The following is a 15,294-nucleotide window of genomic DNA, read 5'->3' as shown; positions in this document are numbered from 1 at the left end:
TCACTGAAATCTACCATACCTGACTCCTTTAAGGTTGGTGGATGCCGCTTCCTAAGTAATTACAAGAAATCTACAAAATACTCCAGGAATGAAGCTAAGCGAGACAGTTTTCAGGAATTTATTGCTGATACAAGCAATACTGAGGGCATTCTCAAGGTAGTGAGTGATACAATGAAAAATTAAGTTATTATTGAATAGTTTAGTCAGACTACCAAGCCACTGGAAGGGTTTGCTTATCAAAGGCCTTGTTTTATATGAAAATAGCAAAAGGCAAAAGAAACTCCAAATTATGCTAAGTCCTATAAGAGAATTTGCATCAGCACCTTACTGGAATATGCTCAACCTGCTACAGTGCTTGTAATAATATCACAGAACTTCAGGAACAGAGAATATGGCCACTCCAGTTCAGACTGAGAGAAAGGATTGGTCATACTCAATGAATAATATTTTGACCGCCATTAAAAAACTTCAATAAAAAAATTTTTATATAAGAACATAATATTACTTAAAAGGAGCACCATGAATAAAAGATTATTCACATTCACTACACCTCTGTCACAGTACCAGATGTGAATCATACATGAAATTTTTCAAAACTGCTTTGATAACCCATAAAGATAAGGTTATTACTGCTATACAGCCCTAACACGTACTGACGAGAATTAAGTCTTAAAATTACCAGACAAATCAGTCCTAAAAAGTTACGTGAATCAGACCAAACTGAGTTTTACCTGAGGGCACACTTCATGTTTAGCAAAAGAGCTCTTCTTTCCATGTTTCTGTACTTTACTTTAGCAGTTATCCTGAATATTTGATTAACAGACTAATGGATGGCATCCTTTGCTCTGAAAGCTAACACAGACAAGCAGTTTTCTCAGTGAAGGAAATGAAATTTCATTAGTTTTGACACAAAACAGACCTTCATGAAATAATAACCTACATTTTGAGTATAATAATACTGCATCCCTTGCATGACTAAAGGCCTCTCTTTGCAAGTACCAGTTTATGCATGAACAAACTACTTGAATGAATTCTGAAGTCTTCTAAAAAAGTGAATTACCTTTGGTTTACACTATAAACCAGTTCTATATATATACACACACACACACACACACACACACATATATATATATATATATATATATATATATATATATATATATATATATATATATATATATATATATATATATATATATATATATATATATATATATATATATATATATATATATATATATATATACATACACAGGCAGTCCCCAGTGATCGGAGGGGGTCTGTTTTGACAGTGTGACGATAAGCGAAAATTGCTGATAACCAAAAATCGGCGATTTTTGGTGCTTATCGATGCCGATAACTGGTGATTGGCAGCTCTGATTATCGGTGTCGATAAGCAGAAATCGGCACCAAAATCGCTGATTTTTGTCGCTAGAAAAGTGCTGTAAAACCGGATCGCTGATAACCAGGGACTGCCTGTGTGTGTGTGTGTGCTTGTGTATGCACATATATATATATATATATATATATATATATATATATATATATATATATATATATATATATATATATATACACACACACAATTGAATTCTTCATCAGCTCAGAAAGACAGGAGTAAAATATGAGAGGAATACAATACATAATTCAATGACTAGTCAGACACCTCAGATTTTAGTCATAATAAAATTCGTAAGTTATAAAAACAATTACTTTACAAACATCACTGATATAAAAGGCCTAATAAAGTCTAAAGATTCTTTTTTTAAAAAAAGTACCTTAAGTACACTACAAAATAAAACAAATACTTCTTGCTTTTCCTAAAATGGCACAGTGAAGCAAGAAAATGACTGCACAAACTTGAGCAAGCACAGATGATGTAGTGTAAATGCACTGGTATCTAAAAAACACACTGTATAATTTATAAAACAAATATATAAAAATAGAGTACACAAACCTATCAATATTTTACTTTTAAACATTTTTTCTTTTCTTTAGAAACTGACTATCACCTGCATGCTTCAAATCAAAAGCAACGGAACACAATAAAATGAATCCATTCCATATGCAGGAGTTTATAAAGATCTCACTTGGAAAAACTCCAGCCTACCTTGCTCCAAATCTTACATTTATCCCTATTTAAAAATATACAACACTATACAATATAAACCGAGTGAAATTCCTATCTTACCTGTTCCTCACATGATTGGGTCAGTTCTGACATATTCTTTGGGGAAATATCCCATCTGGAAAGAAAGATAAAACCAAAGCACTCTGAGACTACAGTAAAAAGATTTACGCAAATACAAAATTCACACAAAAAGTAGGATGCACTTATTACGTACCTATATCCACCTTGCCAATCACCAGGGAAGAAAGAATATTTCAATTGCCAATTCCCACAATTAGGAAGTCAAGGAAAAGAAAAAGGGGGGAATGAGAGCAAAGTAAATTACTATTGTTATCATTCACAATTACAACACAGTCACTCAGTATCCATAAGTCAAACAGGGACCTCCTTTTCAAGATGTTATGATACCAAATCTATGTCTTGGTTTGAACTGTGAGAACCACTATAACGCTACTGTGTGCTTCAACTGTATTTAATTTCTTGTCAACATACCAAGCCTGTCACTAATCCATTACAAGAGATCTTACCAGTGCTAGATTCATATCTATGAGAATTTTTATGATAGATCTACTCGACCTGCAGTTTTGGCTGCTTTATCTGCATTATGTTTAATGGAAGACTTCACTTGTTTTAAGCAATAATCTACACTCAGTTTAACTGGCCCTAATTAAGAAGCATTTAAGGCAAAGTGAAAATAAACAGTTAGTGATTGAGATCAGTTACCTAATTATATCATACATACTGGACTGTTAATATTCTCACAAGTATTTATGTATGTGCTGTGTATACAATGTCATGTGAACTATAAGCAATTAAGAGTGCTTTGTGCTTTTGAGTACTGCAGGCATTAATAATACCAAGGTTTTCAAAACAATAAAAAAATGTATGGTACAGTCCTATTAAACAACTCAGGCACATATCTAGAAGACAAGTCTGTAAGTAATGTAACTAGATCAAACCTACCAATTCCAATAAATAACTGACACACCTATCATTATAATACAAAAATGGTGGGATCTGTTGAACAATGAAATATAACATTAAACCCACAATAAGGCTGCGGCAGTCATCAATAGAAAAAGGAAGAATTGTACAAGTGGTACGAGCCTATCTGAGAACTGGGCACATTTGCTGAATACAAGGTTACTTAATGGCCCACTCCTCATGTGCTAGGGTCTCTTTGTTGAAAATGCAATGCAACACTGATGATAAAACATATTCTGTATGAATTTCCAAATTTAAATAGACTAAGTAATTTTGTCATGTTCTTAAAACATTTACAGTCTACACAATTACTGTATGAAGTTTTTATGAAGCTGTAATCTATCTGATAAAATCTGGCAAGTCTACTTAATTCCTGTTATAATTACAAATCCTGTAAGACAGCCCAGTAAGATTAAGATTCTTATTTTGGTTGTCCTAGTAACTTACTTTTTTATAACTATAAAACATTAAAGTAAAAACATTACTGTAAATGTAACCATATACAAATTCAAAACTCACCCTATTGCCAATACGGCCTTTCCACCAACCCCGGCTTTCCCCCTCTCTGCTTAAGATTATGACACGCTCACCCTCCATTAGCGATAAGTAAGTACGACTGCTTCCTTCGTATGGATACTGAACAGTAGCTGTGTCATAAATTGGACGGCGCAGAACACAATCCAGCCTGTATATACAAACAAACATGACAAATTTTAAATAAATTTGTATTTTTCATAACTAACAAACCTTCAGTCTTAACATAGGAATAAATTCTCTGGAGCCAGCTGGAGTCCAGTTAATAATTACACAAGGAATTTGGCGTTAGCCAAAAGGGAAGAAGGAGGAAGCTACATGATCTGCTTTACCCCCGCTATGCATCATCATACCAGTTTCTCTCTGAACTGCCTTCATAGCAAGACGGTTTGGTTCAGAACCCATCTTTCGCAAGAAGCCGGTTATTTCACAGGATTTCAAATCTACAGGTGAACACCTTGAAAATTTAAATAATGTGAAGTACTCTGAAAAGGAAAGGTTAGTTTGTTACAGAACTTAAGAACTTTGTTACATTTCAATCCATGCTTAAGAATGGCGAATGTTCTATTATCCCAAGTCCATCCTTTACAGTATTCTTACATGTACAACCACATGTGCAATGTACAGATCTCTTCTCTCATCTTCATATGGTTGCTTGAGTACCTTTTGATGTTATTTGTTTAATATGCTGAAGGATTCTTTCCTGGATAAGACATATACACCCATAATGACAATTGATACATTTCTTTCTTTAAATCTTTGGCTGAAAACGCTTATGAATAGTCATACACTATGATCCCAAAAGGGCTCTGAAGGGAAATCAGCCTGCAGAGAAAGACAAGTTTTAGGAATAGTGATATATAAATAAATATAGAGGAATGGAAAATAAGACTGATATACAAGAATTCCGGGGACATCAGCATAGAGAAGGAATGAATTTGCTCCTCGTTTAAACATTTGGTCAGAAGATTCCACAACTACACTAGACAAACTATTGCACATTTTAGTTGTAGCAAATTTAAAACTCACAGCAAATTAAATAGTATTAAAACCGATACTAGAAAATAACACATGGCCAGCAAAATGCTACTGTACAGTGCTGCAGAAAAAAAATGTTCCTAACTTTCTATGGAATGCAACATATTTAGATAACTAGAAAACTGATAAATATTCAGATGTGTGGACTCATGAAGGAAGAATGTCAATTACAATGATGGCTCTTAAACCATGGTGCTTTACTACTAGTAGTACAGTCTGTCGTACATATGCCCTAAAACACTGGCAGTGAACATATACCTATATTATTATATATTATAAATTACTGACTTCTGGGCAAAAAGTCATGGCTCGGCCTATAACACGTATACACAGTTATTTCTTGCTGACTTTGTTAAGCGTTCAGACACTTTTTTTATATTTACCTGAAATTGCTCTGAAAGCGAGAAAGTTCATAACAGTACTGGTGAGCATTCGGTACATACCCGATGAAACTCTCAGAAAGCGGAGAATAACTGTGAAAGTTGATGAGGTCTGGAATGCTACTGAAATAGTGTGCCTCACTGAGGAAAAAATGGTTACTTTCCATTATGTAGTGGACTTTCATATGCTTAGTCTCGCCATTTGCCCTGAAAAAAAAAAAAAAAAGAAATATGCTTAGTCTCGTCATTTGCCCTGAAAAAAAATAAAAGAAATAAAGATGAAAAATTCTTTTAAAGCTAAAAAATAATTTAAATTCAGGCATTCAGGCAATGATAATCCTAATTCATATTTGTGGGTTTACTAAATCCAGGAAATTTTGAATAACTGCAAGAAAATAAAAGCAAAATTTTGAAAAAACTTGTATATTTCATAGATGCAAATCTCTCATCTTTACTTGTGTGTAATCAAGCAATAAAAGCAGAAAATCTGAAAAAATGCTACTTAAACCAGGCACCATGAATGAGGTAATAATTCTGTGTTGTAATAAATGCCCAAAACAAAAGGCAAGACGGTTGGCAAAAATGTGAAATATCCAGAGTGTGAGAGGTCCTATATATGCATCCCAAATCCATCCAACTTGTACATCCAAGGAACTGATATGATACTGACCCAAAGATAAAATGCCCTGACCACTGATCAGTCTTAAATAAAGAGAAAATGGAACCCACTTACCTTAAGGACAACACTGGCTTTCTGTGACGGTCTGACCATCGAAGAAGAAAGGTTTCTTCTTCAGCTTTTGATAAAAGATGCTCAGCGTTGTCGCGAGACATTCTGTCGGCCCACCACGGGTATTCCAAGAGGAGATTCAAGTACCCCGGATACTATGAGATGTTGAAGATAAATAAAAAGTAAATTAGCAAACGAAATAGCTAATCTGTGCATGCTGAAAATATGACATTTTTATGATAAAATAAAGTTTTATATATACAGCCGACCCTTGTTAAGCCTGACCTCATTAGCCTGGACATCGGATAAGATGGACACCGAAGAGGGTCAGCTGATTGAAAATTCGTAATGTTCGACCACAATTTAAGATAGCTACTGTTCCTCTGCTTGTCGTGTACCGTTTTCCTTTTTATTTACCAAAGGTAAATAAAAAATTTTCATTTCTATTTTTATTTTATATATATATATACTGTTTTGTATTTATACTGTACTGAACTGAAATGCTTTTAACTTGTAACCAATTTAACTTACGCACGGTATGTGCCATCATTAAGAAATGCTATTGTCTGGAACGGTTGGAAGCATTGTAGCCAATCACTGAGCATTAACAGTTTTACCCATCTGCTGCCCGACTGGTAGCTACAGTACAATGCTTTGTATGTTTTGTAGGAAAGAAAAGACATGACAAAGGTAAACTTTATGAAGACAAAAGCCGAGTTACTGAACAATACTTGTGTTTATGTAGCAAATGACAGAGAGAGAGAGAGAGAGAGAGAGAGAGAGAGAGAGAGAGAGAGAGAGAGAGAGAGAGAGAGAATTGTGCCAGTTCCCCCTATGCAGCGTAATTCTATCCTCGAGAGATCAAAGAGAAGAATTTTGTTTTATATGTATGTCAACGCAGCTTTCGTAAATATCTTCCGAAGGAAAGAAAATTTATATTTTGTTGCTGAAGAATCTCTGAACCAACAATTTTGCACTCAAAGTAATAAGAAGGAATTCATTCTATTTTTCATGTAACCAGTAAAATACATACACTACTAAAAACTAAGTTTTGTATTCAAAATACATGCACTTATGTCATCGTCAGCTTCTCTAAGCAAAAGTTCTTTCTCAGATAGAATACAGCTAAAACCTAATTGGCTGGCTGGTTGCCATGGAGATCTGCTAGCCAATGACAGCCCTCTACTTCTGTTCTATTTATAGACATGTCGTGACCACACTAAGTTTGAACGTTGCCATGATCGTGATTATTTGACTGCTGATGGCAAAAATTACTCAATAATTTGCTTTACATAATTATTTCTTCATGAAAACATGAATTCAACAATAATTTCAACTTTATTATAGTGGTATGAAAAATCCCACAACAGTCTGTTGTGGTGAAGCGTCATCACTTGCGAATCCTATTCCCGGACCGTCCTCAGATTTACGACTGCAAACTGATAACGACGTCAGTAACAATAAAGAAACAACCCTCTCCAAGATCGATATGATAAAATGTATTTTATAGTCTTACTTATCGTTAAAATTTACAAGTTGAATTACAATCATTTTGATCTTGTATACTTTTGCATTTTAAATGCTTTTCTTAAAAACAAAATGTGTTGGTGAACTTATGGTCTTAATTGTCCCACTATTTCATTACTGATGATCTTAATCATCTCACATTTATTTAACAGTACATTAATATAGATAATAATAAACTATAATGAATAAATAACTAAATTAAAAAAACATGAAAAAACAAAAAATCTTTCTCTTCATTTTGGAGACTCTACTTCATTTTGCTTACCAATTATGCGTTTATGTCTCGGCCTAGGCATCTACATATGCGGCTGAATTCTATCATTTTGATCATGTTTTATTCTTCATTTTTCATATTTTACCATGAGCTTTAATTCAAACATTTCTACATTGGTTTATTATTCATACCTTTTATAAAAATAATGAAATACAGTATATTTATAAGTATATAAATATATATCTCGCCGGTGAAAGCGGACTTTTGGCTAAGACGGAAACCCTGGCCCCCCAATTAGTCCGTCTTAACGAGGGTTGACTATACTTACCAAGTAATATAGTTATTAGTTTCTAACTATCGCGGCAGCTTAAATTTGAAATTCGTGGTAGCATTCTACTGTTTTGGTGTAAGTCACTTGCCCTGCCTACTTTCGGGGAAGGATAGGTACAACACAGCTGAGGAGCCCAATTCGTTTGTGCCCTATGTCCATGAGAGGGAAAGAGGGAGGACTCTGATCATGTAGTTACTTGGTAAGTATATATAAAACTTTATTTTATCATAAAAATGTCCTTTTTATATAAATAACTTACCAAGTAACTACATAGCTGACTCCCACACTGACAGGAGGTGGGATACATGGACATACAGTAAACCTCCCGTATTTGCGGTCTAACGATTCACGGACTCATGTATTCACGGATTTCTCTGTGGAACATATCTATCCATCATTAGCAGAAAATTCACCCATTTGCGGTATTATTCACTGAGAAATATTCACTAATTACTGTATTTTCATCTCCTTGTCATGACTAAAAGCACTTTTTGTGATAAAACTATTAAAATACTCAGGTAATGCTCGAGTTGTGATAATTCACATTATCATAATTCGATTTTGCAATGCGGTAAGCAATTAATACTGATAAACAAAATTGTTTATAAAATATTTTTAAATTTCACGCGGGCACAGGCAGCAGCATAATCAGGCAGTGAGAGAGACCAAATTACAATAGACAACTTTTCCTCCATCTCTTTATCTCATCTTCTAGTTAAAAAAGTAAAAGAGAATGATAAAAGTATTGTTAGTAACGTTATACTCTTGCGTAAATGTGTACAGCCATAAACAACCAACCGAAAACTGTTGTTTTGCTTATAACCGAATCGGATAACAACAGCTGTTTACCTGGTATTTCAACCATCGTACAGTAATAAACAATTACTGTATTGTAGCTTATAGCACAAATGATGTTAAGTTGAATAGGACTGACATATTTTTACATTATACCCTTATTCGGTATGGATAAAAGATTGTCAAGGAAATATACTGCTAAAATTTAAGCTGCAAGTTGTAGCTGAAGCTGAGAAAACAATGTTCAAGCTGCTAATGACAATACTGTAAATTATCGTGCATCGGCAACATGGATGAAACTCGATCGTAATTAAAATTGGAGAGTAAGTATTTTAATCAAAACTTCTGGGCATGAAAGAACACATTACTGTTATCTTTACGCCGATAAATGATAAAAGCTCGTATTATGATGAAATAAAGTGAAAATAGTGAATGGAATCTTGAATTTTTTTTTTACACAAAACAAACATCCCCAATCGGCCATCATCATCTATTAACGAAAAAAACAGATAAATTAATTTCACAATGAGACGTATTTTAGTTACATTTCGACTTAAAAACACTTCGTATAACAAGAAATAACCTTGCCCCATATAAATAAAGTATCTAGAGATTCATTTACGCTAACCAGAAGCAAGAAAGCACTCTGAACTGAATTAAATACGGCAAATTATCATAAGTATCTTTGCATGAGCCTCCAGAATTAGCGGATATTAATAATTACTATACCATGTATGTACAGAATATACTTTATAGTGTAGGCTAGGCTACCATATATGTATACAGTAATACCTCGAACTTGCGCGATTCGAGTTGCACGAATTCACAGACACACAAATTTTTTTATTGGAACCTAACTAATGGTCATACACGAGTTTTTCACAGACACGCGAACATTTCCGTACACTGAGAAACCCAGCAAAAGTGTTTAATTTTTTTATGTAATTTATAGGTTTTCAAGCTTTTATGGTGCATGTAAACAGGTATGTTTATTTGTATGATAAACAAACTTTTTAAGTAATAATATGTACTAATTCTCAAATATTAATAAGATTAATAAAATTAAATAATAATAATAATAATAATAATAATAATAATAATAATAATAATAAAACTGTAATACAAAATTTGTATTATCTTGAACAAAAATTCTTCCCTCATCTTTTGTAAGAAGGTGGAAGGCAAAAGCTGTCAGACATGTCATTTAACATGACAAGAATGAGAGTGTTGCTAATCAGTGGTCAAATTTTTCTTGTAATTCTCTCTCTCTCTCTCTGTCCGTAATAATTCATAAACAATTTCACTCTCTTAAGTAAGGACAACTGTTATCTCTCTCTCTCTCTCTCGTTCGAAGTTAGCCAACCTACGTATTACAGCACTGTTTCTCTGTATGTCTTTAACTGTACAGTAGATAATTTTGAATTGATCTAATTTTACCTGTACCGTTTACAAACTGTAAATGCGCAATTCTAAAACATAGAGAGACAGAGCATTTCAGAACAAAGAGAAAGTGACAGAATAAAAAAAGTTTGTAAAAACAGGGTTGAGAAGACTTCTAAAAATAGACTGGTGGAATGGGGGAGAGAGTCACACTATATTCTTAAGTCAACCACTTATTTCTTTTTTTAAGGGTAATGTATTAAGCTAACTCTCTCTCTCTCTCTCCGTAATACTGTAATTCATAAATAATATAACTTGACATTTCAAGTAAGGACAATCTCTCTCTCTCTCTCTCTCTCTCTCTCGTGTTATTCTCTCAGTCTCCGTAATAACTGATAAATAATTTCACTCTCTTAAGTAAGGACAACCCTTGAACCAGGCGATTTTTTACCGTTCGTGTTGGTTCTCTCTCTCTCTCTCTCTCTCTCTCTCTCTCTCTCTCTCTCTCTCTCTCTCTCTCTCTCTCTCTCTCTCTCTCTCTCTCTCTCATAGTTAGCGCTCACACATTTTTACAACTTATTAATTCTCTGTACATCTTTACCTGTACAGTAGATAGTTTAAATTGATCTAATTTGACCTGTATCGTCTATGAAGTTTAAATGCACTAGTGTTGCAAATACGTTCTAAAACACAGAGACATAATAACTGAGAGTTGTATTAGTCAAAATATAAAACATTGTTTGTTCACGAAAAAGCATTTCAGAACAAAGAGAAAGAGACGCAGAATAAAAAAGTTGCTAAAAAGAGGTTGAGATGATTCTAAAAATAGATTGGTTGGAAGGGGAGAGAGAGAAAAATCTCTTACAACTCTCAATTTTTATGTAAACCATTTATTTCTCTTTTTTTAAGGGCAATGTATTAAGCTAACTTTTAAATGAAATTACAGTAACTTTAATTCCATTTAAAAGTTAACTTAATAATTTGGGAGCATGATTAGGGTCATATTTAGTGTTTAAACTTTAGAAATAAGCATTTATTAGCATTTCTAGAGACCATGCCAAACTTACGCGAAAATTCACCCTGCGCGAGGGGTTCTGGAACCTAACCTCGTGTAAGTTCGAAGTATGACTGTACTTCTTCTTTTAACGTGCTTTTTTCCAATTTTTGTATGGGGTAAGCACGATGCCTTCTTTTGAAGGACTTTGATTTGGCTTTGGGGTAGACCCTGGTCTCAATCGCTGCCCTGCCTGACATCTCTTAGACCCCGGTAGCGCATGTACAGTACATGTCTTATACCAGTCACCAGCGCCCTTCCTCCCAGCAGCGAGAAGTTACCATATATGTATACATCGTACCGAATACCCTAGTATAGGCTAGGCTATGTCCGAGATACGTTTCGGTATTTATGTTTTTTCCAACAAACGATGGTTTTTTTGGAACCTAACCCCATCGTAAGTAGGATAATACCTATATAAGCATTTTTAGTTTGTTTTGTGTCTGTCTGAACTATCAAAATAGGCAGTTCTATGTGTTTTTAGAAGGGTTCTAAGTATTCGCAGGTTTTAGCTATTTGCGGGGGTGTGTGGTACGCATCTCCCGCGAATACGGGGGGTTTACTGTATACTACTCAAAAACACTCAGTAATGGATAAGAATTTGGAATAGGAAAGTAGCTAGCATTGGTAAAAATGCTTGTTGTAACCTTACCTGGTGAGAGAGCTACAGCAGGACAACACTGCCTCTGGTCGGTGCTCATCTCGACCCGTAGTGGCATGGTGGTGAAGCCAAGTGGCGCCTCTACTTCAGTGGGTGCTTTGCAGCCAAGGAATACTCCGATGGCTGCTAAAGCATTATAATAAAAACAAGAAACCTTGCCCTGGGCGCAGTGCCACAAAAACAATCAGATAATTAAGTTACCCACACACCACATAAAATCAATTAAACAATACCCATCAATTAAAATACACAACAACTGGTGGGTACTCCAGGTACACAGTACGCCCAGGCTTCCCAAAACTCAAAATGTACCAAGGTGAGGAGAATGTGGAATAGAAGTAATACCTCCTATCCTTCCCCCAATACCATCCCAGCCACGGATAACGGACCTATGGTACTGCAGTTATCACATACTGTTTCTACATCACATAAATAAAAATGGGCAAACACTGACTTGCACCTCCAAAAGGTGGATCACACAATCATGGAAAGAGATAAGTTGCGTTTGAAGGCCAACAAAGTGGCTATTGTCCTAATCTTGTGGGCTTTGACATTACAAATAGGAAAGTCCTCTTCTGAAGTTTTCGGGTGAGACTCAAAGATTACATCCTCCAAGAAAAATACCAAAGCGTTCTTGGACTGGGGAGGGGAAGGATCCTTGACTGAGTACCAGAGGTTAGGAGATGTACCTCTGATTCTCTAGTTCTCTCAAGGTAATGTCTTAACTCTTACCAGACAAAAAGCTCTCTCTTGGTCCGCTGGTCCGAGGATGTCCGTCAACCTCTTGATCATGAACGAACGGGGCCAGGGATTGGAAGGAGTTTTGTTCTTCATTAAGAAACCCATAATGAATGAGCAGACTGCATCTTGCACAAAACCCACTTTCTTGTTCAAGGCCTGCAGTTCACTAATCCTCTTAGCCATAGCCACAGCTACCAGAAAGAGGGTCTTCCTAGTTAGATCCCTAAGGGATGAGGGTTGAAGAGGCTCCAATGGGGGGCCCAAACACCATCTTGGAACAACATCTAAATTCCGAGCTGTCTTCTCGTTTCAAAGTGTCTAAAGACTTAATCAGATCACTGATGTCTTTACCAGCAGACAAATCTAATCCTCTATGCCTAAATAATAAGTTTAGCATAGCTCTGTAGCTCTTGATTGTAAGTGTAACTAACCCTCAGAAGAGAAGAGAGTCAGCTATTTGCACTACAGAGGTAGAAAGAGAAGAGATGTCACGTCTTCTACATGACTTAGTCTGGTAGCCCTTAGAGGAAGACTGGCGTCTACACTTTGCAATCACCTCTGCACTGGTCTCGATAAGCCCTTCATTCTGACAAGCTTCCTGACAGTCTGAAGCCTGTCAGAGCAAGAGGGGATAATTCTTGGCGGAACCAATGAAAATGCAGTTGCCTGAGTAGACAGTTTCTGTGGCAGAAGTCTTGGGAAATGCACCAGTAGACTGAGAGGGCCGGAAACCACTCCTGCAGCCAAAGGGGAGCTACCAGGGTCATCGACATGTTATTGTGTGAGAGAAACTTGTTGATGACATCTCTCACCATACTGAACGGTAGGAAGGCGTATGCATCAAGGCTCGACCATTCCTGAGCACTGCATCCGTTGAGAGGGTCTGGGACTGGCGAAAAATACAAGGGAAGGTGATGATTCCTTGACAATGCAAACAGGTCTATCAACAGTTTTCCCCACCGTTTCTGCAGGTCGGTGCACACCTGCGGATTCAGTGTCCATTCCGTAGGTAGGACCTGTTTGCAACAACTTAATTTGTCCACAAGAACTTTTAATTTGTCCTGGATAAATTGTGACAATCTTGGTGTGATTGCCCTGTGCCCACAGGAGGAGATCCGATGCATCTGAGTATAAGGTGAGGTTGGAGCTCAGAGGATGCAGGGACTTCCCTTCTGAAAACCTTCCTTCTACGAGCCACCATCGAAGGTCCTCCATGATCTCGGGTGTGATCAGGGAAAACAAAAGAGTCTGGAAGTCTTCTTGCGCCAACTGGCCTTTAGGAAGAATTGCAACGCTCGTGTGGAGTCTCCCTAAAGGCATGAACTTCTCTATTTATGAGAGAGTGCCCAGCAAACTCATTCATTCATTGGCTGAGCATGAAGGGACAGAGAGGAAGTTTTGAACTGTCCCGAGGCAGGACTGGACTCTTTTCTCGGATGGAAAAGCCCGAAACCTCAGGGATTCAATCTTCATTCCGAAATAAAGAATTGACTGAGTCGGGACTAACTAAGACTTGTGCAAGTTGTTTAAAAGGTCCAACTCTTGGGCCAGGAGAATTGTCTTCTGAAGGTCACCCATGGATCTTTTTCTTGAGGGGGAGCATAGGAGCCAATCGTCTAGATATAGACAAGTGTTGATCCCCATGAGATGGAGCCACTTGAAAAAAAAAAAAAACTTGAGGAGCTGTAGAGCAGCCGAAGCAAAGGGCCCGAAATTGGAAGACTGTCCTGGAACACAAACCTTAGATACTTCCTGGAGTTCAGAAGAGAGGAAGTCGGTGATTTCTGGAGGACGCGAACAAATCTATCATTGGTTTCTCCCAGAGCTTCCACAGATCCAGACAAACCAACAGGTCTAATGTCCATTCTGTGGAGAGGATCTGTCTTTGATGACTCAATTCATCCGCGAGAATGTTGTCTTCCCAGAATAAAATGCGTTGTCACTCAAGTTTCATTCTGGTGCAACCGAAGAAGTATGTCCCTTGACGCTTCATACAGGGAGAAAGATTGGGTTCCTCTTTGTTTCTTGATGTACGCCAGTCCCGCTGTGTTGTCTGAATGCACTGCTACTGTCCTCCCCTGTATTTCTGAAAGAAAGCACTGTAGGCCCAGAAATACTGCCTGTAATTCCTTTACGCTGATGTGCCAGTTTTGCTCTTCCTGGGACCAGGTTCTTGACACTTCTTTTAACCCCAAAAGAGCTCCCCAACCTACGTTCGTCGCATCTGAAAAGAACTCTAGGCTGGGGATCTGATGATGAAGAGATTTCCTTTCTGATAGTCTCTCCCTGGAATTCCACCACAAAGATCCTCCTTGATTTCCATTGTTATCGGGAAAACAAACATGTCCGGAGACTTTTTCCCTGTTCCAGCTGGCTCTGAGGAAGAACTGGAGAGGTCTCAGGTGAAGTCTTTCCAGAGTACAGTAACAGATTGTTCCATGGATGAGAAGGTACCTAGAACTCATCCACTGATCGGCCGAGCAACAGTTTAGATTTGGAAATTCTTCTACTGTTTGGGGTAGACCAGATCATTCTAGAAACATAAGGTAATTGTACCACTGTTTAATCCAACTTGACCAACGCCAATCTTTGCTTTTACATTCATGGGTATCATGTCAAGTAGTAACACTACGGTTGCAGGCTTGATCAAGTTGTGGTTTTAGTGGTCTGTAATAGAAATGAGGTAACCTTTTTTGAATCTTGATTGCCGATTCCTAGGTGTTACAGAAATTCTTTCTTTGTTCATTGTCAGTGTATTTGGTTATGAACCCAGATAAATCATGCATTACCGTAA

At 36.7% G+C, this 15,294-nt stretch overlaps 1 protein-coding gene across 10 annotated transcripts in view; it reads right to left on the bottom strand.

Moving 5' to 3' along the window:
- Positions 1-2,013: 2,013 nt before the first annotated feature.
- LOC136839474 (protein vav-like) overlaps positions 2,014-15,294 on the bottom strand; it is a 77,377-nt gene continuing 64,096 nt past the window's right edge. For all 10 annotated transcript variants that reach the window (XM_067105563.1, XM_067105556.1, XM_067105558.1 and 7 more), the window contains 4 exons: positions 5,801-5,952; positions 5,131-5,274; positions 3,635-3,800; positions 2,014-2,246 (listed from right to left, as the gene is read on the bottom strand). In XM_067105563.1, coding sequence (XP_066961664.1) covers positions 2,199-2,246; positions 3,635-3,800; positions 5,131-5,274; positions 5,801-5,952 — 510 coding nt within the window. In that variant the 3' untranslated portion in view covers positions 2,014-2,198. The remainder of the gene's footprint in view (positions 2,247-3,634; positions 3,801-5,130; positions 5,275-5,800; positions 5,953-15,294) is intronic.

This window comes from Macrobrachium rosenbergii, chromosome 6, assembly GCF_040412425.1.
Source record: "Macrobrachium rosenbergii isolate ZJJX-2024 chromosome 6, ASM4041242v1, whole genome shotgun sequence".
In the NCBI taxonomy this organism is placed as follows: Eukaryota; Metazoa; Arthropoda; class Malacostraca; order Decapoda; family Palaemonidae; genus Macrobrachium; species Macrobrachium rosenbergii.
Note: the sequence above shows the minus strand (reverse complement) of the source record. Positions and strands in the feature narration are given on the sequence as shown.